Raw genomic sequence first — 24,565 nt, forward strand, 5'->3', positions numbered from 1 at the left:
TTAAATTCCATTGCATACATTTAATGGTTAAATACAATGGATTGCTTATTAAATATTAATGTGTCAGTATGATATGCCCACCTTTATCCTTGACAATGCCTCTTTCTTCTTCTTGCTTACTGATTGATAATTAATTAAGTAGCCTATTTACAGTTTATTTTCTGACCATAAACACACATAAACTGGCACTTGAGACTCGATCACTGAGACCATTTATCCGTGTACCAAATCTTTTGACCAAATCTGCAGATCTACAAGCACATTTTCAGCATAACACTCGGTTTGGAATTTCAAAGCCTAAATTTCACAAAACACTACACACAGTTCTCTACATCAAACACAATTACCAAAACTGAAATCATTCTTTATTTGGCACACTCATTGGGCAATTGTCTGCACCTAATTCTCAAGTCTGTAAATACTTGAAGCCAATTTCTTCACTTAAATAGCAGAGCATATGCACAATAAAAATGGGCATAAGGTTAGTTTTCTAGGTTTAGACAAGAGTTGAGGCAAATATTTCTCAGAGGGGCAAAGATAGAGGCCTAAGGATTAGATGAGGTGGACAAAGACAAAGACATGGAAGAAGACAAAGAAAATCCATTATGGATGAAATCTGGGCAACCCTGGTTGATCATGTGAGCAGCCATGGTTTGAATATGAGGTAGGCTGCTCTGGGTCCATGATTTTTTATATTGCATCTCTAACTGTACTCATCATTCTTATACCCCCTGAAGAATTTTTATCACCATGGAGGTGGAAGGTGTATGATCACCAGCACTACAGATACATACCCTTTCTCCAGGCAATGGAGGAGGCCTGTGAGAATATAGAAAAGGGGGCATTCCAGTGATTGATACTTCAATCCAGAGAATACTTCCCTGGCTGTCTTGGCAGTAAGAACTTTGCTTGTGATGTAGATGACATATTGTAGCCAGACAAAAAAGGAGACAGGACATGGTCTAATTTTTCCTTACTTTTCTTTTTTCCCCTGTGAAAAACCTGTTTTCTGTGTCTTCTTCTGTATTTGTTTTGCCTATAACCCTAATGTTAATGCCTAAGTATGGGTCAAGATGTATTGTTTTTAGAAAAATAAATTTGTTTTTCCCTTCATATTTGTGTTAAATGTTTGAATACATTTGGAACCATGTACAGCAGACCGCTGTGGACTGCACACTGAAAATGTGAAAGGTATTTCAGTGTTTTGCACTTATCGAATCAGTGTGCTGTTGGTGGTTTGAGTGAGTTACTGTATGTATTGGATGGTTTGTGTGTAGAATTCTGATGCAAAAATGCCATTTTAAAAGACTTAATACGACCTTGTTTCCAATACAGTTGGGATGCTGTGTAAAATGTTAAGAAAAACAGAATGTGATTTATAAATTATGTAAACACTATATTTAGTTGAAAATAGTACAAAGACAACATATCAAATGTTAAAACTCTGTAATTTTTATTGGGTTTTTTTTGAAAAATATATTCTCATTATGAAATTGATACCAGCAATATGTTTCAGAAAAGTTGGGATGGGGCCTCTTTACCTCTCTGCTGCATCACCTCTACGTTTAAAAACACTTTGTAAATGATTGGGAACTGGGGAGACAGATTGCTGTTGTTCTGAAAGTGATACGTTGTCCCATTCTTTCCTGATGTAGAATTTCAGCAGCAGTTTAAGGTCTCTTTTGTTGTATTTTTTGTTTCATAATGTGACAAATGTGTTCAGTGGATGACAGGTCTGGAATGTAGGCAGGCCAGTTTAGCTCCTGGACTCTTTTACTATGGAGCTATGCTGTCGTAATATGTGCAGAATGTGGTTTGCCAATGTCTTGCTCAAATCAGCAAGGCCTTCCTTGAAAAACACATTGTCCAGTTGGCAGAATATGTTCCTTCAAAACCCGAATGTATCATTTAGCATTAATGGTGCCTTCCCCGATGTGCAAATTATCAGTGCCACTTACACTAAATCACCATCATACTATCATAGTTGCTGGCCTTTGAACTGTTCACTGATAACAAGCTGGGTTGGTTATCCCTCTCCTGTTTAGCCCAGAGGACGTGATGTCCATGATTTCTGAAAAGAATTTAAAATTTTAATTCAGACCAACAGACAGTTTTCCACTTTTCCTCAGTCTTTCTTAAATGAGCTCAGGCCCCGAGAAGGCGACAGTGTTTCTAGATCATGTTTATATGTGGTTTCTTCTTGTCCCTTGCCTACGGTGATTTTTCTAAGATACCCAATCATGTTATTGACCTGTAGCCAATTAACATACTCGTAATTAGTTGTGAGATGTTGCACAAGGTGTTTTCTTTTCAGCATTACACAACTTTTCCAGTCTTTTGTTACCCTGTCCCAACTTTTTTTTTAAACGTTTTGCTGCCTCAGATTCAAAATTAGCGTATCATTGTCATAAAATAATATTTCTCAGTTTCAGCATGTGACATATTGTCTTTGTTCTATTTTCAATTAAAAATAGGTTTAAATGATTTGCAAATATCACATTCTGTTTTTATTCACATTTTACACAGTGTCCCAACTTTTTTGGAAATGGTGTTGTGTGATTTTGAATAAAGTATTGATAGAGATATCTGACATTTTTCATGTTATGTGTGTTTTTGGGGATTGTGTGTAGTTCTGAAAAAATGAGCTGTTTCTGAACTCATGCGTAAGCTGTAAAAAAAACAAAAAAAAAACCCAGCAACTATAAAACAGATTTTGGCCAAGAAAAAGACACACGCATCCACACAAATACTCCTACAGTTACTCATAGCAGGAACATTCTGATTTTGCCCAAATACACACTTTTTTGAATTATTAAAGAAAACCATTGGTAAACCAATGTGGGCACAAGGAGAATATGCTAAATCCTCGCAGACTGTGGCTGGGCTGTGAAATTTTGTGGCTGGACTTGACAAAGGCTGTTCACTCATGATCCCCCTGCTGCCTGACAGAAACTGATGAATTTTGCCTAGAACAATAGGGAAAAATGTCAATGTCCAGATGTGCAAAGCTATTACTAGAGATAGATTTGAGTCTGTGTGCACAGGTCTCTTTCTCTAATTGCTGACTTGGAGGAGGTCAATACTTCCATCCATCCATCCATTTTCCAACCCGCTGAATCCAAACACAGGGTCACGGGGGTCTGCTGGAGCCAATCCCAGCCAACACAGGGCGCAAGGCAGGAACCAATCCCAGGCAGGGTGCCAACCCACCGCAGAGGTCAATACTTATGAGATCAATTACATTTGTTATATGTTTGTGTCTTATATTTTAATCATTTTAGATCAGTATTCAGAGATCTTTTTTTACTTTGACATTAAAGAGTTTATTCTGTTGATCAGTGCCATAAAAGCCAAATAAAATCCATAGTGATTCAATGTATTATAACAATGAAATATAAAAACCTTCAAGGGATGAATACTTTTTATCTGCCCTGTATCCAGGGAGGGTGTTTGACAATTACTCTTTTCTTTTGGGCATGTAGTTGCAGTATAGTAGTTAGTGCTGTTGTCATTTAGCTTTAGAGTCTAAGATGCAAGTAATTCAGTACCTGGCACTGTCTATGCAGAATTTGCACATTTGTGAGGTTTTTCCCTTGTTCATTTAACATGCAAAATACATAAAAGTTAGGTAAATTGGTGACCTCTAAATTGGCCAAGTTTGAGTCAGTGTGCCTCACACTACACAGATATACCATCCTGGTTCCTTCCTGGTTTCCAGTGTAGCTTGGAAAGGCATTGCCTGCTCTTAACTCAATAACCCTGTAGTTAAATTATATTCATTCAAATGAAAGAATAAGCATTAGTGTGGTTTATTAATGTATGGTTTGCATGTCTCGAGGAAATCAAAGAAAATACCCAGTTCATTTGCAAATGAAGACTGTGTTCAAGTAGAAATGGGCAGATTGATGTAATACAATTTTGATCTAACTATTTAATATAATTTTTTTGCATTATTTAAATTCTAGGTTGGCTTGGCAAACTTTTAACAAATTTTGGTTCTTTTTGAATCCTTTGCATCAATTTTCTCCTTATGGCATAATAATCTTTGAATGTTCTTAATCCACTAAAGTCCTATATTTAATGTGTGCCACGCTTCACTATTAATAATGCTTTTAATATTATTTAATCAGGATAAAATATGTTTTAATTGAAAAACGTACTTTCACAAACACTAACCTAACCTTATCTGACTCTAAAAGCACTAGCCGATTTTCAAAAGATATTTGGACTCAAAATTAATTTGAATAAAAGTGTGCTTTTTTCCAATGAACTCTCTAGTACACAATACTAGACTGGACACCTTCCCATTTATCTTAGCCGAGCAGTTTAAATATCTAGGGGTAAATATAATAAGTAAATATAAAGCTCTTTTTCAACAAACTTTTGCTGTCTGCATGGAAAAAAATTAAAAAAGATGTGAATAGTCTGCAGTGGGCTGGCGCCCTGCCCGGGGTTTGTTTCCTGCCTTGCACCCTGTGTTGGCTGGGATGGATGGATGAATAGTTGGTTCACTCTCCATCTCACATTAGCAGGTACAATCAGCATTGTTAAGATGAACATCCTTCTCAAGCTTCTTTTTCTATTTCAAACTGTCCCCATATACATTAACAAATCTTTTTTTAAATAAATTAGATTCAATCATAACCTCATTTATTTGAAATTCTAAACATCCACACATCCAAAGGGTGACCCTATAATGACCTATTGCAGAAGGGGGCATGGCACTATCTAACTTTCAATTTATAAATGGACGGCAAATTTACAGGCCATAAAGACCTGGACATTGACACTAATCAATGAATATACACAAGCCTGGTCTGCAACAGAATTAAAATCTTGCAGTACTTCTTTATACTCCCTGCTCTGTACCCCAGCAAATATAAATTATTGTCAATTCACTAATAATCCAATTGCCCATCATTTACTCAGAATGTGAAAACAATGTAGGAGGCACTTTAAGCCAGAGAAGCTCTTATCTGTCACACTTCTACATGACAACTACTCTTTTCCACCCTCTCAAACATACAAAGTGTTGCTTGGAAAATGTCTGGGATTAAAACTTTTAGAGACTTGTACATCGATAATGTTTTTGCATCCTATGAGCAGTTAAGCTTCAAATTTAACTTCTCATTTACGCAATTTTTCCACTACTTTCAAGCTAGAACCTTTGCTAAACTGAACCTGTCCAATTTTTCTCACCTTCCACCAATTTCTATTCCAGGAGAAATATTGATCAGTCTTGAAGTCTCAGATAGCATCTCCATAATTTATAAAAAATATTTTAGTCTCTTCCTTTCAAAGATCGCAGAGTACATTGATGAAAGGATCTGTCACTCAATGTTTCAAAAAAAGAATGGAAGGCAGACATGCACAGAATACACTCAAGCTCCATACACACAAAGCACTCAATTATTCATCTTAAAATCTTCTACCAAGTACATTTATCTCAATTAAAACTATCCAAAATGTTTCCAGGGCAAGATTCAACCTGTGAACATTGTAGTCTGGCTCCAGCCTCACTGGGTCACATGATTTGGGCATGCACCAAATTAATGTTGTTTTGGACCTTTGAGTGCCTATCAGATAGCCTTGGTGTCACAATAACCCATTAGCAGGTGTGTTTGGTGTACTCCCAGATGGACTTAAAGTGGAGAAGGACAAATAAATCATAATTGCCTTTACCTCACTACTAGCATGTAGACTTATCTTGCTCTACTGGAAGAATCCCAGCCCACTACCTTTATGTCAGTGGGTAACTGATGTTCTATACTATCTGAAATTGGAAAACATCTAATTCTCACTCAGAGGATCTGTTCAAAACTTTTAAAAAATATATTATTGAATCTAATCAATAACATTTTAGAATAATCTTCTCTATCAGGGAAAAGTATACTCTTCCTTTCTTGCTGCTTCAAGGACTTGCTTTGTTGGCTGGCTCTCCTCTCTTTCTTTTGGGTGAATGTTGAATTTTGGTTTTCTTAAGTTTTATTTGATTATATGGATTGTTATTTGCTTTTAATTAAAATTAATAAAAAATGAATTTCTGAGACTACAAACAATCTTAATTATTTTGATCAAATGTTCATGTTTTTTGAGGTCAATGCAACCATCCTCATTGTATCTCTTATATAATATAAGATCTGAACGCACAACTTATTAATTCACTTCAAGGCCCATGCTGTGTGTATTTCCAGTCCATTTGTCAGAATAAGTGGTTTATGGCCTAGAATACACCACCCCTTTTATAGTTTATAGTTACTGTAGACTGTTGGAGATGTACCATACTTACACTTGGGCAGTTTCAGTTTGAAATACGCTTTATCTCCACTAAATAATGATTTAATATTTATTTGATTTTCTCACCACACACACACATTTTTGCATTTTGTTCACCTGTATTCCAAGTGTTGTTGCAGCTAGCCCATGGCAGTTCTTTGCTGAAGGAATAGAACAGGTAGAAGAATGCCCAGGCCAGGATAATGATGTATGTAAAATTAAAGTAAGCATTGATGATTAGATTGGCGGAGCCAATACCTGCAATAACAAAGACATAAGAGAATCTTTTGAAAATATATGAGGTTATATGAGGTTAACAAAAGAGTACAAAACTCTGGATGTTAAATAGCATTGAGCTCAATAGCAAAATTTTGTTTTGCATACAGCTTTGCAAACCTGCCCCTAAATTTTACTTCATACCTGATTTTGCATTTTATTAAGCTTGCTAAAATGAAATTTCTTGTATATTCCACATTTTGTTGGTAGGAGAGGTATGCTTCTTACATAAAGCTCTATGGTAAAATATGATTGTACTGCCTGCCTGCACACTCGCATTGCCAGTTCCACCTGGCACCACTCATTTGGGGACAGAGGTAACACTGTGGGTAACACCATCTGCACTCAGTTTCCCCAACTTCATAAGCAAATCGATAGGAGCCACATGTCCAGACCAACTAGCTGCATGTCCATTTCTATTCTCTGCACCATACTAAACTGTTCCGTTCTTTTGCACATGGAGAAGGATTTTGCAGATTAGATGAAAACATATTTCCTGAATGTGCATATTTCACATGTTATAAAAAAACAAAGCAAACCAAAACTACAAGATTCTCTGCAAATTTAGTTTCACATGAATCATTTCACTCTTCACTAACTCATGTTATTTTACCAGCAAAATGCATAATTGTGATGTAATAATGAATTCTCTAACATTTTTAAAACATTAAATGAAAATTTGGACTGTGATCTGCATTTAACAGTGTCCAACATCCTTTGGGTGTATCTAAGGAAGTCACTTTGCTACAGAAGAATTCAGAGATTTAAAGGTAAGGTCCATGTTTGACTAATTACTGTATACTCACTGATGTGTGCCAGAGAGTGGGGACATGTTGTATGCTGATCAGACACGCAAATAAGAATTTCATTTTACTCCTTCAATGCAAAAATAAAGATGTACCCACACTTAAACTTTGTCTCAGTGTGTGTAATGGAGGTTTTGCGAAATAGGAAGTGTCTGGTAAGTTCATGTATTTATCATCATAGTACACTTATTTATTTGCTGAATGAGCCAAAGTCTAATTATAACAACTTTACATTAATGCCAGTGAAAGAAAAGCATATAAGAAGGCATGGCTTCAGATTAACATTTTTATGTTTAATCCATATCACTGTGTTTCTAGGAGAAAGACCTTGTACAAGAAACACTTTATGTGCTAATTCTATTTTGCTTCCCTCAGCAGTGTCTTCTTTTCTAGTGTATATCTATTCTTTGATGCTCAGAAGCTATAAACACACCAGCACCTAGATCGTCTATTATATGGAAACTTCATACTGATAACATTGTTTGAATACTTATGAAGTTTGAGTGTTCTTTGACTCACAGAGACTTGTGAACATTTTGAATTTATGACCAAATTGATGTTACCTTCAGAATTTTCAGGTACTTCCAGAAAGGACCAAATTTATATTCTGAGACTGTTCACAATATCTAGCACGTCTATCACTTTAGCTAAAAATGTTGATGTGATTTTTGCCAATACTATTTAAAAGTTTAACTTGATGATGATAATGCCTATGTAATCATTACAATTTGTAGATGACCACAGGTGAACTATTAAAGTATGTTTCTTATTTTGACTACCATGACACTGAAAAAGTCAAGTTGAAACAGCATTATGTGACGCCCAATCAAATATTTATCTGGCTTGAATAATTGCGGAATTAATTAATACTAATTAATTACTAAGATGGTAGTGCTTAGAGCTACTGCTTCACAAATTCAGCATGATTTTGAATCCCAGTAATATTTTCCACATAGTTTTTACTCTCCAAGCACTAGGAAAGATTATTTATTGACTCTGGAGCACTCTGTGAAAGCAGAAGTATGTGTGAGTGAAAGACCCTCGTGACCCTGAATTAGATTAAGCTGATTTGAGAATATTATTTTAATTTTCATGTAACATTTTTACTGTTTGTTATAATCAATTTTGTATGTGACCTTTTAGAGTAGATAATAAAAAATTACTAATAAAGACTGTGATTCTTACCTTCAAATAATGGGCAGATTTTCCTCCAACATGTGAGACCAGATTTACGAGTGTATTGTCCCAGAGATGTTTCCAGGAGGAAGAGAGGAACACCACAGGTCACCAAGAAAAATAAATATGGGACTAAGAAGACACCTAGGTGCAAAAAAAAGGGTATTCGGTATTTTGTTATGAATTCTTCTTTTTCTTCTAGTAACATATAATTGTATACATCACTTGATACCCAAAGAGAACTGAGTGTGGGGTGTATTTGCTGCTAGTAACAACCCTAAAATCTTTGATAAAAAATGGTTTGCCATGCTCCAAGTGTTATCAAGTTATGCTCATAGATTCTTTTACCTTGTTCTTGTACCACTTTGGCTGAATGAATCTGAATATTGTTAGCATAGACATATATATACACACACACACACACATATATATATATATACTGTATATATATATATATATATATATATATATATACAGTATATATATATATATATATATATACAGTATATATATATATATGTGTGTGTGTGTATATATATATATATATACATACTATATATATATATATATATATATATATATATATATATATATATATATATATATATATATATATATATATATATATATATATATATATATACAGTATATACTGTATATATATATATATTGTCACACACGTGTGTTTAGGAGACAGCTAAAGGGCTTAAATACAGGTAGTTCCATGCCAGACCGGGGGGGGGCGGAATGCACTAATTTTCCCTCTCGATCTTTTGTAGACCATTCTAGGGAAATCCCGCCCGGCTCTGGGGCAGCCACTGACGTCACTTCTGGTTCCGGTTGGGATGACATCACTTCCGCTACTGGCCTTTAAAGCTGCCATCTTGCTACCTGGAAGTCAGTTCTGTCTTGGACTCGGTTGAATGAACATGTCTCTGTTTTTTGATAGCTTTTGCAGCCGTAATCGATTAAATGGGTGGCTGCCCCAAACCTTCTCGATGTCTTCTGGTCGTTCTTCTGACAGTGGCGTAGTCGGCAGGATGGAGGAATCCCTGAAGAGAACGGGACCGGACCTGAATCATGTCCAGGTGGGAGAGTACCTAGGCCGAGCTTTCGGGTGGGGAGTGCGTCTCGGGTTTCGGAAAGAACCGGTGCTCCCTTTGTCTATCTCTGGGTCACCTCAATTGAATAGGGAGAGTGTCGTTGGGACACACAGATGTGGGCTGGTCTCTATGGGGGATACGATGGGGACTTATTATGCTCTCTCGGAGGAGAGAGCTGTCCGTCCCACCGGGGCTAAGGTCCCAGAGGAAGGTGGACATTCCCCAGAGCAGCAGGTGAAGAAAATTAAAAACTGGAGGTTTAACCCTGAACGGTCTACCCAAGAACAGCTAGACGTTCTATGGCAAGAGGTGGCAGGCTGGTTAAGGCCCGCTGAATGTACCACCTTTCAGTTAGTGAAAAAAGTGGCCTGTTTTTTATTCATAAATAGCCTGCCAGAGCATTTCACCCAGCCGGTCTGGGGAGAATTTGCAAACATAAACGAGCTCATTGAGCTCATAGAAACATCTAGGGCAGCCTCGCAATTTGAGAGGGCTGAACGGTCCTTAAGTAGAAGCCGTAGAGATTACGTCCCTCTTACACTGCCCTCTCGACATAAGCCGGAGTTTGCATCGGAGTCCCCGATCCCACGGGCGTGGTCCTCGCTCGGAGGCAAGGCGGAATGTAAGTGGAGAGAGAGGGATAGGTTGTGTGCGCTTTCAAACCCCCTGGCTTTGGCTCATAAAGGTGAGGTCATAGTAAATGGCTACAAGGCAGAAGCCTTATTTGATTCCGGCAGCAACATTTCTGTTGTTGATTGCCGATATGTACTACCGCGACAGTGGTTAAAAACAAAGACCAGAATTACCTGTGTACACGGAGATGTCCGCGCCTATGGCTCCGCCCGGTGTTTCAAAGCGGTGCAGTACTGATCCCCAAACCTTCTCGATGTCTTCTGGTCGTTTTTCTGACAATATATATATATATATATATATATATATATAAGGTCAGGTGACTTCTATAGATGTGTATTGTGATTTTTATTCCTTATGAATCTTATACACTTAGGTTGCAGTGAGTGCACAAATTGGTTTAGGAAACAAGTAGTAGCTCATTTAAGCTGCATTTTTTTCCAGCTTCAATGTTGCCCATTTGATCAAAATGGAACAGATGAAATTCACTTCTATTGTCAGACTGCTGCACCTATAGATACTATTTAATCGTGTTTTTGATTTTTAGATAATTAGTGTTGTACATTCCCTATTGGCTAATAGACAGGTGGAAAAGTGGAGACCACAAAGTTTGTTCTCATCCAAATGAAAAAAGAGCATTTGAATGGCTGCTGGGTATGTACTTGGCAGGCCTAATTTACAATGTGCACAGGTAGTAGTAGTATTTAGGTTACTTTGGATAGAAATCACAATGTAACAGGATATTTTCAATTGTTTGGCTAAAATAGGCCTAAAAGTTGATATAATGTAGCAATTCCAGGAGCAAATAGATTAAAAAAGTCAAACATGCAGTGTACTTTACATAATGGAAAACAGGTGATGTGACAGGATTGAAGTCACAATCTTTTCATAAATGTTTAGTTACAAATTTTCCATCAGTGTCCAACACATTTCATCTAAGTGCATTTTTAGAAATAAGAACTAATTTAAAAGATTTTTATTTACATGTACAAGACTTTCATCAAATACCAAATGGAGGCAAAGAAAAACATACTATTTGTTGGTTTAAACAGTGGTATAAACAACAACAAAAATAAGTTGATCGAGTGAAATAGAGTGTCGAAAAAACTCTAAAGCTCAAGTTCACAAAGTCACACAGTACCTGAAATAAAAAAGAAGTTTTCAGATATCATAGTCGCCATGAAAAGGCAAGTCGCAGCCCGCTGTCTGAGTGTCATATGAAAACTTATTAGGGTACAGATAAAAGAAAAAAAAAATAGGGACACACTGAGAAAAAAGCTCAAAATGTAAACTTAAATCCTGAAATTTCACGTAGTTTATTTTGTCATTAAAGTAGAACATCATAAACTTCATCTTAAAATCGTTTAATTTATTAGTTTCTCAAATCCCATTATAACTAAAATATCAAGTTAAATGCTTTGTTTTGTATGTTCTTCTATGTGCTCTATGTGTGTGAATCACTATGTGCTTCTTAAACGGGCTTTCTCTTCCTCCAACAGAACACAGAATCCATTACATTCATGATACAATGAACTTGCTTATGCCAGGGTTTGAGCTATCGTGAAAATGTGTGTGGCTTTGCACCAAGTTTAGGTTTTATACATCGTGATTTGAGCGTGGAAACGTTCGAAGCAATTGTGTCGGAAATCGTATTGAAGCTTCGAAGCATTTGACACTCACCTCTCTAGTGACACCTCCTGGCCATTTTCATTAACGTTACACAAACTCATGATCCACATCAATGACGTCTGTTAAAACTCATATTGCTTTTACTTTTTCGCTGCTACAGACTGGCAACGAAGAGAAGGGCTCGTCAGCGGCTTCTAGAGTCTGATGTCTAAAATATATATATATATAACTAACGCCGACAGACAGAATGTACTATACGATAGCAAGAGTTAAACAAAATAAGACGCCTCACTCTTGGATCCCTGGCTCTTTCAATGAATATTCACTTTTGCACTCTATCATTATTATCGCTCCTGTTATTAGTATTATAATTAACCCTCATCTTTTCTTGAGATCAGATTTAATAGCCCAACGTTTGGGGTTCCACGGCCCTAATGTTGTAGTTTAAAAAAAAACATAAATTGAAAACGAGCCTTGTTATTTATCCTTTGTTCTGACTTAATTAAAACGGAGTAGACGGAAAACAAATGTTTTTCCCTGTACTTTGCCATGATATAGGTAAGCACATTTGAGAAAGAAAAGGTGAAATCCTTAAATCACAGATGCTATTATTCGATCAAGTATTGAGATATTTCATTTATTAATACTTTACAATATTTTGTGGAGCACAAAAGTAACGAGTTTGCTATGAAGAAAAGATGCTGTCACAGACGATTGTTGCTCATCTGACTAAGGTGGTTGCTTTTCAAATTCTGAGTGTAGTGCAAAGCCCGAGTTCAATCTGAATTAAAGACTCATCAAAATTAATAATAATAATAAAAATACGATCAGGAGTGAAATCTTTATAACAATTTGTACTAAATAATTTTTGAGAGATACTGTGGAAGGATCGCATAAGAGATTTGTTTGTGAATCATCCCCACTTAGAATTGCCATCAAAATGTGATGACTAATTGCGGAAGGCAGCTCACGTATTTACATTAATCCAAGTTCTATACATTGCCATTTGACGTCCATGAATCCCACCATTGAATAAGGTGATAACAAACCCACTGTGGTTGATCAGGTTGAATTTGCTCTGCTGCATCAAACATTCAAAGGTGTAAATCCAGAGCACAGCAGAGAGGCTGAGAGACACAGCGTGGATCAGTCACCGGCACACTGGCACACTGGCACACTGACACACAGACGCACACAGGGACACTCCAAGGTGAGCATTTCATGTATGAAGGTCGACATTAAAGATCCTCTTGAGTGCTGAGGCAACAAAAAGCAGCGGGATAAACACATCTAGACCTGCTGTCGAAAAAGCATTTGTTTTACCAGTAGCATCCCTCCCTCGAGAGCACATCGTTCAAGGTCCAGATAGGCGATCAGTAAAAAGTTGTCTTAGTCACAGCACAGTGCAATAATAAAACAATTTCCTAAAACACATATGATAGTTGTCCAGTCTGTATCATTCAGTCGGCATTTGTATGATGTATAATTTATAGTCTCCTCCTTTAACCGCCACCTTATCGTGGTGGAGGGGTTTGCGTGTCCCAATGATCCTAGGAGCTCTGTTGTCCGGGGCTTTATGCCCCTGGTAGGGCCACCCAAGGCAAACTGGTCCTAGGTGAGGGATGAGACAAAGAGCGGTTAAACAAACCTCCTATGAAGAAAAACAATTTTGGACGGCGTTTTCCCTTGCCCGGACGCGGGTCACCGGGGCCCCACTCTGGAGCCAGGCCTGGAGGTGGGGCTCGATGGCGAGCCCCTGGTGGCCGGGCCTGCACCCATGGGGCTCGGCCGGGCACAGCCCGAAGAGGCAACGTGGGTCCCCCTTCCCATGGGCTCACCACCTATGGGAGGGGCCAAGGAGGTCGGGTGCAGTGTGAGTTGGGTGGTGGCCGAAGGCGGGGACCTTGGCGGTCCGATCCTTGGCTACAGAAGCTGGCTCTTGAGACGTGGAATGTCACCTCTCTGAAGGGGAAGGAGCCTGAGCTAGTGCGCGAAGTTGAGAGGTTCCGGCTAGATATAGTCGGACTCACCTCGACGCACAGCTTGGACTCTGGAACCAATCTCCTTGAGAGGGGCTGGACTCTGTACCACTCTGGAGTTGCCCCCGGTGAGAGGCGCCGAGCGGGTGTGGGTATACTTATTGCCCCCCGACTTGGAGCCTGTACATTGGGGTTTACCCCGGTGGACGAGAGGGTAGCCTCCCTTCGCCTTCGGGTGGGGGGACGGGTCCTAACTGTTGTTTGTGCGTATGCACCGAACAGCAGTTCGGAGTACCCACCCTTTTTGGAGTCCCTGGAGGGGGTGCTAGAGGGCATACCTTCTGGGGACTCCCTCGTTCTGCTGGGAGACTTCAATGCTCACGTGGGCAATGACAGTGAGACCTGGAAGGGCGTGATTGGGAGGAATGGCCCCCCCCCGATCTGAACCCGAGCGGTGTTTTGTTATTGGACTTCTGTGCTCGTCACGGATTGTCCATAACGAACACCATGTTCAAGCATAGGGGTGTTCATATGTGCACTTGGCACCAGGACACCCTAGGCCTCAGTTCGATGATCGACTTTGTGGTCGTGTCGTCGGACTTGCGGCCACATGTCTTGGACACTCGGGTGAAGAGAGGGGCGGAGCTGTCAACTGATCACCTCCTGGTGGTGAGTTGGCTTCGATGGTGGGGGAGGATGCTGGTCAGGCGTGGTAGGCCCAAACGTGTTGTGAGGGTCTGCTGGGAATGTCTGGCAGAGCCCCCTGTCAGAAGCAGCTTCAACTCCCACCTCCGGCAGAACTTCGACCACATCCCGAGGGAGGTGGGGGACATTGAGTCCGAATGGGCCATATTCCGTGCCTCTATTGTTGAGGCAGCTGACCGGAGCTGTGGCCGTAAGGTAGTCGGTGCCTGTCGTGGCGGCAATCCCCGAACCCGTTGGTGGACACCGGCGGTGAAGGATGCCGTCAAGCTGAAGAAGGAGTCCTACAGGACCCTTTTGTCCTGTGGGACCCCAGAGGCAGCTGATAGGTACCGGCAGGCCAAGCGGAATGCGGCTTTGGTGGTTGCTGAGGCAAAAGGTGTGGGAGGAGTTTGGGGAGGCCACGGAGAACGACTTTCGGACGGCTTCGAGGAGTTTCTGGTCCACCATCCGGCGTCTCTGGAGGGGGAAGCAGTGCAGTGTCAACACTGTATATGGTGGGGATGGTGCGCTGCTGACCTCGACTCGGGACGTTGTGGGTCGGTGGGGGGAGTACTTCGAAGACCTCCTCAATCCCATTAACATGCCTTCCAATGAGGAAGCAGAGCCTGGGGACTCAGAGGTGGGCTCCCCCATCTCTGGGACTGAGGTCACCGAGGTGGTCAAAAAACTCCTTGGTGGCAGGGCCCCGGGGGTGGATGAGATACGCCCAGAGTTCCTCAAGGCTCTGGATGTTGTAGGACTGTCTTGGTTGACACGCCTCTGCAACATCGCATGGACATCAGGGACAGTGCCTTTGGATTGGCAGACCGGGGTGGTGGTCCCCCTCTTTAAGAAAGGGGATCGGAGGGTGTGTTCCAACTATAGAGGGATCACACTCCTCAGCCTCCCTGGAAAAGTCTATTCAGGGGTCTTGGAGAGGAGGGTCCGTCGGATAGTCGAGCCTCGGATTCAGGAGGAACAGTGTGGTTTTCGTCCTGGTCGCGGAACAGTGGACCAGCTCTATACCCTTAGCAGGGTCCTGGAGGGTGCATGGGAGTTTGCCCAACCAGTCTACATGTGTTTTGTGGACTTGGAAAAGTCATTCGACCGTGTCCCTCGGGGAATCCTGTGGGGGGTACTCCGAGAGTATGGGGTACCGGCCCCCCTGATAAGGGCTGTTCGGTCCCTGTACGATCGGTGCCAGAGCTTGGTCCGCATTGCCGGCAGTAAGTCGAACCCGTTTCCAGTGAGAGTTGGACTCCGCCAGGGCTGCACTTTGTCACCGATTCTGTTCATAACTTTTATGGACAGAATTTCTAGGCGCAGCCAGGGCGTTGAGGGGGTCCGGTTTGGTTGGCTCAGGATTGGGTCACTGCTTTTTGCAGATGATGTTGTCCTGTTTGCTTCATCAGGCCGTGATCTTCAGCTCTCTCTGGATCGGTTCGCAGCCGAGTGTGAAGCGGCTGGGATGAGAATCAGCACCTCCAAATCCGAGACCATGGTCCTCAGCCGGAAAAGGGTGGAGTGCCCTCTCAGGGTTGGTAGCGAGATCCTGCCCCAAGTGGAGGAGTTCAAGTATCTCGGGGTCTTGTTCACGAGTGAGGGAAGAATGGAGCGTGAGATCGACAGGCGGATCGGTGCGGCATCCGCAGTAATGCGGGCGCTGCATCGGTCTGTCGTAGTGAAAAAGGAGCTGAGCCGCAAGGCGAAGCTCTCAATTTACCAGTCGATCTATGTTCCTACCCTCACCTATGGTCATGAGCTATGGGTAGTGACCGAAAGAACGAGATCGCAAATACAAGCGGCTGAAATGAGTTTCCTCCGCAGGGCGTCTGGGCTTTCCCTTAAAGATAGGGTGAGAAGCTCAGTCATCCGGGAGGGACTCAGAGTAGAGCCGCTGCTCCTCCGCATCGAGAGGAGTCAGATGAGGTGGCTCGGGCATCTGATCAGGATGCCTCCTGGACGCCTCCCTGGTGAGGTGTTCCGGGCACGTCTAACCGGGAGGAGGCCCCGGGGAAGACCCAGGACACGCTGGAGGGACTATGTCTCTCGACTGGCCTGGGAACGCCTTGGGATTCTCCCGGAAGAGCTAGAAGAAGTGGCCGGGGAGAGGGAAGTCTGGGCATCTCTGCTCAAGCTGCTGCCCCCGTGACCTGACCTCGGATAAGCGGGAGACAATGGATGGATGGATGGATAATTTATAGTTTTATTTTTTGCCACTAAGTATTATTGGGCACAATCATTTAAAATGTATTGATCATCCACAAACATTAATTTCGCCTGGCAATTCTGTCGAGTTTTTGAACTCTGTTGATACCATATGTACTTCAAACGGGAGCTCGATGAATAATGATTCGAAGCACTAAACAGACATGTGCACTGGAATCATCAAGCATGGTTCGAAGCACCGAGTAGACATGCGCACTGGGATTGTATCATGACACGCGGTTCAAAGCACCGAGCAGACATGTGCACTGGGATTGCATCATGACACGCGGTTCAAAGCACCGAGCAGACATGTGCACTGGGATTGCATCATGACACGCGGTTCAAAGCACTGAGCAGACATGCACACTGGGATTGTATCATGATACGCGGTTCAAAGCACCAAACAGACATGTGCACTGGTTACTGAACCGTCAAGGCAGTCGAAGCGGTGAGCAGTTTAAGGAGGCTTTATGAAGTCTCAACACACTTGAAGGCATTGACCTCTATATTTTTTAGAGTTAATCTGACACTTAACTCTCTAGTTATATTTTGTAATTCGTATTGACACTACACACTTCAGTTGATATAGTGAAGTGATGGCCTGAAACGACAATTCAGGTAGTTGCTGAGAATTCATTATTGTTATTGTGGATTGCTGTGATTTCCTTTGTCTAATACATAGTGTCAAAGATATATTGTCATATATCAACTTAATATACTATATATAAAAAGATTAGGTAAATCGTACAACCTTTTTATGCAACGCTTAATTTTCTTCTAAACCGTACATCATACATCTATAAATACAATTTTTTGTCTTCATTAGGAGAATACAACAATGATACTTTCGTGTCAATTAAACCAATTTAACGTGCATATGTCAAACAATATATATTGTCTATATCCGCTGTGGTAGGAACAGTAGTAGTAGTTCAGTTGTGCGGAGCTCGCTAATTATCCCGATTAGTTGGCTCAATGATATTGCAACTGTCTCTCAGTATAAACACCAGAGATTCGCATCATTGACTCTCCTCTTGTGAAATTTTTTTTTTTTTCAATTCCTCCATTTAACAAAAAATTCCAACTTGGACAGATAGCAGCGAATCGAGCTATCGAGGGAAGGTTGGGCCGCCGCTTCATATTTTTGTGTTTGGTGACCCTGATGTCATAATGAATTTGTATTGTAGAAAAACAAACTACTGTCCAGCATGCTTAAATGTCTCTTTTCGTTTCTGATCCCTATACAGCACTTCCAACTTGGGACAATTCGCTATAAACAGTTTTAGCCAATCAGAGCCTTCGAAACAGGCAGAATGACAGTGCAAACCTTTATTGTAGCGGCGTGGCTTCTTCGTTTCATTCACTTATATTTAGTTGTTAGACTATTTACTGTTAAGTGCTGCTTGAGCTACCGTTTACTACAACAGATGGCCTACTTAGTTCTTAAATCGATATTGAAATGCACACACAAGCCTCCTAAATTATTGATTGAAATGCCTACATTTACAGTATTTATTTTAGGAAGTCGTAGTTTTTACTTGTTCCCGTTATTATGAATTATAATTTCTCAGTGTCACATATTATTTGTTACTACTTGTAAGTCCCGCATCATTGAGATTCTGTTTTATATTCTGTATATGCAAACTTTTTAAAAGGAGCGTTACTTGAACTGACTATAGCAGACTTGTCATCTTCTTAAAATTACTTTATTTATTTGAAACTGACAATTAATCATAAGGTCAAAAATCAGGGAGGATATGAGTTTGCATGGACTGTGCAGTTTCTTTTTTTTTCATGACATCGTGTCAGTAAAGAGTGCGTGACGCTAACAATGCATTCTGTTCTAAATGACAGTGCACACGCTTTTTATATTTCCTAAAGGCCAATGTGTCTCAGTTTGCTCATTAATATATTTTGACAGTGTATTTTAATGAGAAGTATTATAAACATATTACCCATGTTCATTATCTATGTAGATATATAACGTTTGATGAGAATAAATAAAAAAAGTAACACGCATAATAGTTAGGTTGCATTGTTTATGATTAACAAAACTCATTGTTTATCTGAAATGTTCTACTTATACAGTCGATTTATTCCACTTCTGAAGGTGTAAATTGTCGGTATTCCCCATTGCATTTGCCCCCAGTGTAACGCATGCCAGTGTATCTGAGGGGCGGCAGACGAGCTCACGTAATGGGAGAGGCACCTCCTCACCCTGATCCCCAGGCTCTTCTCATGAATATTCCCATCTTGTGCTTTTTCTCATTCCTGCCAGTTTACTATTATCATTATTATTGGACGTGTATGTAGAGGAAACGTGTGTCTTATTTTATGTGTATGAAAGGAAGGATGGTAAAGCCTTGAATGAAACTCAGTGTTGATGCTTTGGGTAACAAGACAGGTAAGGAGCACGGAACGTTAAATGTGACAGTGACTATAGGGGATTGTGGAACTGGAAGATGGTTTAAGAACACAGAAACGACAAAAGCTTAGTCTTTCAATAATTCTATTTACATCAATGATTTACTCTGTTGTGCTGCAGTTCGAAAGACTACTTATTCACTCCCCACCCGCAGCCTTTGATAAGATGCATTCATAAGGATGTTGCTGATAAAGTCATGTGCTTTTTTGAAAGTTTGGCTCCAGATGTGCTTATCCAGCTGTTCATCCTTGTCAGTACTTGAGTGAACTTTATGTCCACCTCTGGATGAATTCGTCAACTTTCTTTTCAACGTTTTTGTCTCATTAAAGCAGAAACCCAGAGGCTTTCCTTAAATTGCAGAAGACACTGTTGATGGCGCTGATTCTGTTTTAAAGACAGTTGTGATTAGTTATGCAGCACACACTTTTACTTACATTACTTTTTGGAAATCAATAATACAAATCAGCTACAGATCTGGGAATCACTGAATAGTAAAAACGTTTAATGAGGAGTGTCTTGCGCATATAGTGGTGTAATGACCATGTCGAATTTTAGTGACGCATTTCTTAGCCTCTCTGATATGATTGAGATGGGGTAGAAAAGATTCTGCCTTATGCTAAATATGTTCATCAGTTATTACAGATTCTAGGTGGACACGATTCCACACCAAGGAAAGAGGTGCCCCATGTAAATCGTTTATAATGTCCCCAAAATATATTTGTTAACTTACAGACAAGTACTACATAATTATGAACACACCTTACCGATGCAGCAGGGACAACGCATTTACGCTTTGAGCAAAAGAAGTTCAGCAGACAAGTGACTGACCAAATCAGCTGCTGACTGTGCAGATATTAATGGTGTCATTACGCCAGTGTGCCTCAAAATCATGTGACGGGTATATTTGAAACAAGCCGCGAAAGCTCAACACAGTGTTGACACTTCACTATCGAGCAACCCATCACTAGAGTACGCAACATTTTTGTGCGTATACATCATTTATACATGAGGCCCCTGATCTTTAGTAAAAAATACAAAATGCACTCTCACCTCCTCCATTCTTATAGCACAGGTAAGGGAACCTCCACACATTTCCTAAGCCAACAATGTCTCCTCCGACAGCCAGAAAATACTCTGCTTTTCTTGCCCAATGGCCTCTCTTATGCACCATCTTTCCTGGTGTAGGTTTCCGCTTGTTAATCTGCAATTGTGTTTCTTCCATAGCATTAGCCTCCATGCTTACTATTCTGAAAAGAATGATATTATTAAACAAGGGCATACATTTAAACAAATTACAATTGTGAAAGAACAATCCTTTTTTTCTTTGTGATACTGTAGTCATAGTCAACTATTCATGCTTTATTCTCATTATTTCTACATTTAGGATCGCTCAGTCTACATCATTTTTTTATTTTAATTGAACCTAATAAAAACATTACATGGGACAGGTCATTAAGCCCAATTTAGCTCATCAACTCCTGTTCTCCCAGCATTTCCAAAAGTTATGTCCAGCTGCCACTCACAAGTTAACATACACGTTAGTCCAGGACAGGCTTTGCTCCCTGTGACCCTAGATTGGAGTAACAGGTTTGAAAATGTTTTAGAAAAGTAAGCACTACTTAATAGTAAATTAACTCAAAATGGAATGATACATCAGGGAAAAAATTTAGGAGAACCCTTTCTTGTGTATTTCAGTTTTTTATTTTGCTGTTGGAGCAGTATATATTATTTGATATATTATTAAGAAGAAGAAGAGTGCAAATGATTAACAAGTGGAAATAATCTGTTATACCATGGTGAAGAACTTTAACTTCTATTGCATTGATGCGAGAAAAATAATTGATTGATATTAATTATCAGTCTTCCCTTTGACAATATCAGTAATTAGTTAAATATTTGGTATGACTCCTAATTTATTTTCCTTACCTTTCTCTTTAGGAGGTGCTTTTTGCCTGATAAATTTATATCAAGGTAACTGAAGAACACTTGTTTTAATAAATAGAAAAATACAAATTATTGATAAACATAAGAATAATGAAAATATAATATTTGTATATATATATTAACATAAAAAGCTAGACGCAAGATAGTTGAGACATACAAAGAAGAGCAGGCTGATTGGTTACAGGCTATTTAGAGTTCTAATTTATCTTGGCAAAGATAAACAGTTTTACTATATAAAGTGTCTTTAAGGATGATGTCGGATGCTTGTGTGGAGTTGTTGCTGTTGTTGCTCCGTGTTCAAGTTTAGGACTCTGCTTGCTCTGGAGTGCACTCTTGGTGTTTGCTATGCGGTCATATATTATAGTGTGGTATTTTCAGCTCATTGTTAGGCTTTCTGCTGTGCCCTCTCCAATTTCATAGGAAAAATCGTTACTCTTTTTGAATGAAGAGTATAGGTACTGAATTTCCCTTCTTGATGTAATGTGTCTTCTCAAACTAGGCTCATTCACTCGCACAGAGTGGATCTTAGAGTTAATTTGGGGCATCTGGCTCCAAGGCTTTATGGAGAGTAGCTTCCAGGCAAAGAAAGTTTGTTTGCTCTCTGATCCACAGAGAGTGGATGGGTTTTTAGTCCAAAGAGAGTAACTTGTCAGCTTCCCCAAAGAGAACAGATCCTTGGCTTTCAGATAACCCAAACAGAGTGAATTGTCAGCTTTCAGTTCCCTCAAATATGCAGAAGTACGAATGAATGTCACAAGAAGTGATGTTTCGGTACTAATTCGGTACTTTGAGTACTGAGAAAAGCGCTATATAAATGTAATGAATTATTATTATTATTATTATTACCAAAGTTCTAAAAGCATAATGGTAGACCTACCATCTTTTTTACATTATCAGTAGTAGTGAGAAAGTAGGTATTGCACTCGTGCATGACTGCAAATAGATAAATTACTCCAGGAGGCACAATAATACATGTAAAAACTATATGCAATTGTGTTTCTTCCATAGCATTAGCCTCCATGCTTACTATTCTGAAAAGAATGACATGTAAACATGTAAAGATATATGTAAACATGTATCACTCTGGTGACGATACAGCACCACATCAACACATGTCGAAAAGAAAAACAGCAGAAGTAATTTCTGGAAATGCTTTGTATTTCAGCTTGCAAGTAGGAATTATACTTATTTAAAAAAAAAAAAGTCAGAAGCAGATTTGTACATGCTTTGAGAGTGAAATGACAGTACCAATTGAGTGAGGTGTAATCATTTAACTTGTATTTTCATGCATTTGTATGTGGAGATGAAAAGATAATGAGATTAATTGATTTTAAATTGTGTACTGCGCATCCCCAAGAAACGTACAGATGCTTTGCATTCATTCTCCGATTGTAATGAGCATTTCTATATCCATCAGCCCACGCATCTGTCTATTTTCAAACCTATGTATACCGTTCAGGGTTGCACTGTGGTGTGGTTTACATGTATCCACTGTTAGGCATATGGGACTATGGGATGTGCGAGGAATGCCAGTGGAAACAATAGTTGCAGCAAGTAAACATCGATGAAAGATTCAAACGAAGGAACTATTTAGCTTGTCTACAGCAGCCATGGCATGAGTTGTTTGATTTGTTAAAACTAAAATACAATTTATTTAGTGTCTTAATACTTTGAAGCACAAGGGACATCTCTCTATTAATATGACACGTATTGTGTTAATAGAAACAGCAAGACATGCAAAACAGCATACTTCATTGCTAATACGACTTAGAAAAAACTAAATTCATGTCATTAAATTGGCTTTCGAAAGGATTCTATAAGTGAAATCATACATGCCATATACTTTAATGGGACGTTAAAGAATTTAATGCTATCTCAAAGTTGCAAATTTATTGAACACAGATAGCATCAGCCCAATTAATTTTCTAATTCTGGATTTGTACACAGGCGTAAGTAATAACGAAGTCTGATCACTCATGTATGAAACCTTGAAAACAGCAAAACAAAGGTTGCTTAATAGGAGTTTTGAAATAAAGGATGAATACAAAACTGACAAGTTTGACTTCACACAGGAAGCTTTAAAGTTGGGGAAAGTGTAAAAAAAAGGGAGGGCGGTCATGTGGAAAATTAAACCACCCTAATTTTCTGACATTTGAAATTTGAATTTGACTATTTAGTAATATTTTTTTAACCAGTTAATGATGCAAATATAAATCTTACAATAGCAAATATTACAAACTGATCGGTTCGCTGACAAACTAGGCTTTAAAAGCATATTGTTACGAAAACAGCTTTAAAGAGTTGGTTTAAATAGAAATATCTGAAATTAACTCGTGATGCATTAAATTAAAAAAAGATGCATGTTGTAATGCTTAAATTTTTATATTTAGCATGGATTTTAAGCAGTAGTTTTCAGTTACTGGACATAAAATGTTAGAGAATAAATTGCTTTGTTTAAGTGACTAATTAAATTCTTAAATGACAATTTACAAACATTTCTCAAAACTGGCCTGCTCAGAGATTCACCCTTGTTGATTTGGCAAGATTCTTGTTATTTGATGCTTTTTTGAATGTTAATTAAGAAGAGGCTGTTTATAGTTTGTGCAAGTAAATTTGTTGTATTTTTAATTCAAAAATTAAACTTTTTTTCCATTAATTAAGTTTCACTTCTACTTTATACTTCTGTAAGTATGCATAAAATTAACATAAAGTATCTAAAATATCAAATATAAAAGAGTAAATTAAAAAAAAGTATAGTAAACTGCAAACCTGAGCTACATAAACAGTTCAAAAATATGATGTATGAATAATGCTAACAAATAAAAATAGAAAGGAAACAGTGAGAAGACTGAATAGAACAAAACAAATCTCAAGTTCAGATGAGTAAAGGGGTACTTACTGAAAAAGACTGCCAGAAAATCTGAGCTGTTTATCTGAAGAGCTCAAGATGATCAGTGCCTTACAACTTTGTGGAAAATGCACAAAGAAGTAGAAACAGGTTTTAAATTAATTTTCCTCTGGAAGTCATTCATGCCAAATTTCAATAGTAAAATATTGGTGATACCCAAAATAGGATCTGATGGTATAATTTCACATTTGAATGATTTGCTTATTGATGTAAGCAGGAGGAGGTGAGTGTGAAAATCGTATCAATGTAGTTTAACGTTATAAGGAGGTGTCATTAAGTGCTTTTAAAAATGTGGTGTGTTCATTTGAAGCCTTCGTAACTCTAAATGAGTATAATCATTGAATGAAAACCTACTATACATAGTGATGAAGTTTGTTTTACTGAATCAACCTCATCCAGAGATTATTTTATAGAGTATGTACAGTAATCCAAATTCTAGTTTCACTTTAGTCTCCAGAATTTTGTAATCTCTTCAAAAAAACAGGGACACATATAAATACATATAGCCCCTCAGAATGGGC

The 24,565-nt window shown here is 39.2% G+C and overlaps 1 protein-coding gene across 1 annotated transcript in view; it reads right to left on the reverse strand.

Moving 5' to 3' along the window:
- LOC114649269 (sodium- and chloride-dependent GABA transporter 2-like) overlaps positions 1-24,119 on the reverse strand; it is a 46,479-nt gene extending 22,360 nt beyond the window's left edge. The window contains exons 1-4 of the mRNA XM_051924817.1: positions 24,036-24,119; positions 20,243-20,439; positions 8,544-8,678; positions 6,394-6,534 (exon numbers count right to left, since the gene is read on the reverse strand). Coding sequence (XP_051780777.1) covers positions 6,394-6,534; positions 8,544-8,678; positions 20,243-20,429 — 463 coding nt within the window. The 5' untranslated portion in view covers positions 20,430-20,439; positions 24,036-24,119. The remainder of the gene's footprint in view (positions 1-6,393; positions 6,535-8,543; positions 8,679-20,242; positions 20,440-24,035) is intronic.
- Positions 24,120-24,565: the final 446 nt, after the last annotated feature.

This window comes from Erpetoichthys calabaricus, chromosome 3 (genome assembly GCF_900747795.2).
Source record: "Erpetoichthys calabaricus chromosome 3, fErpCal1.3, whole genome shotgun sequence".
Lineage (NCBI taxonomy): Eukaryota > Metazoa > Chordata > Cladistia > Polypteriformes > Polypteridae > Erpetoichthys > Erpetoichthys calabaricus.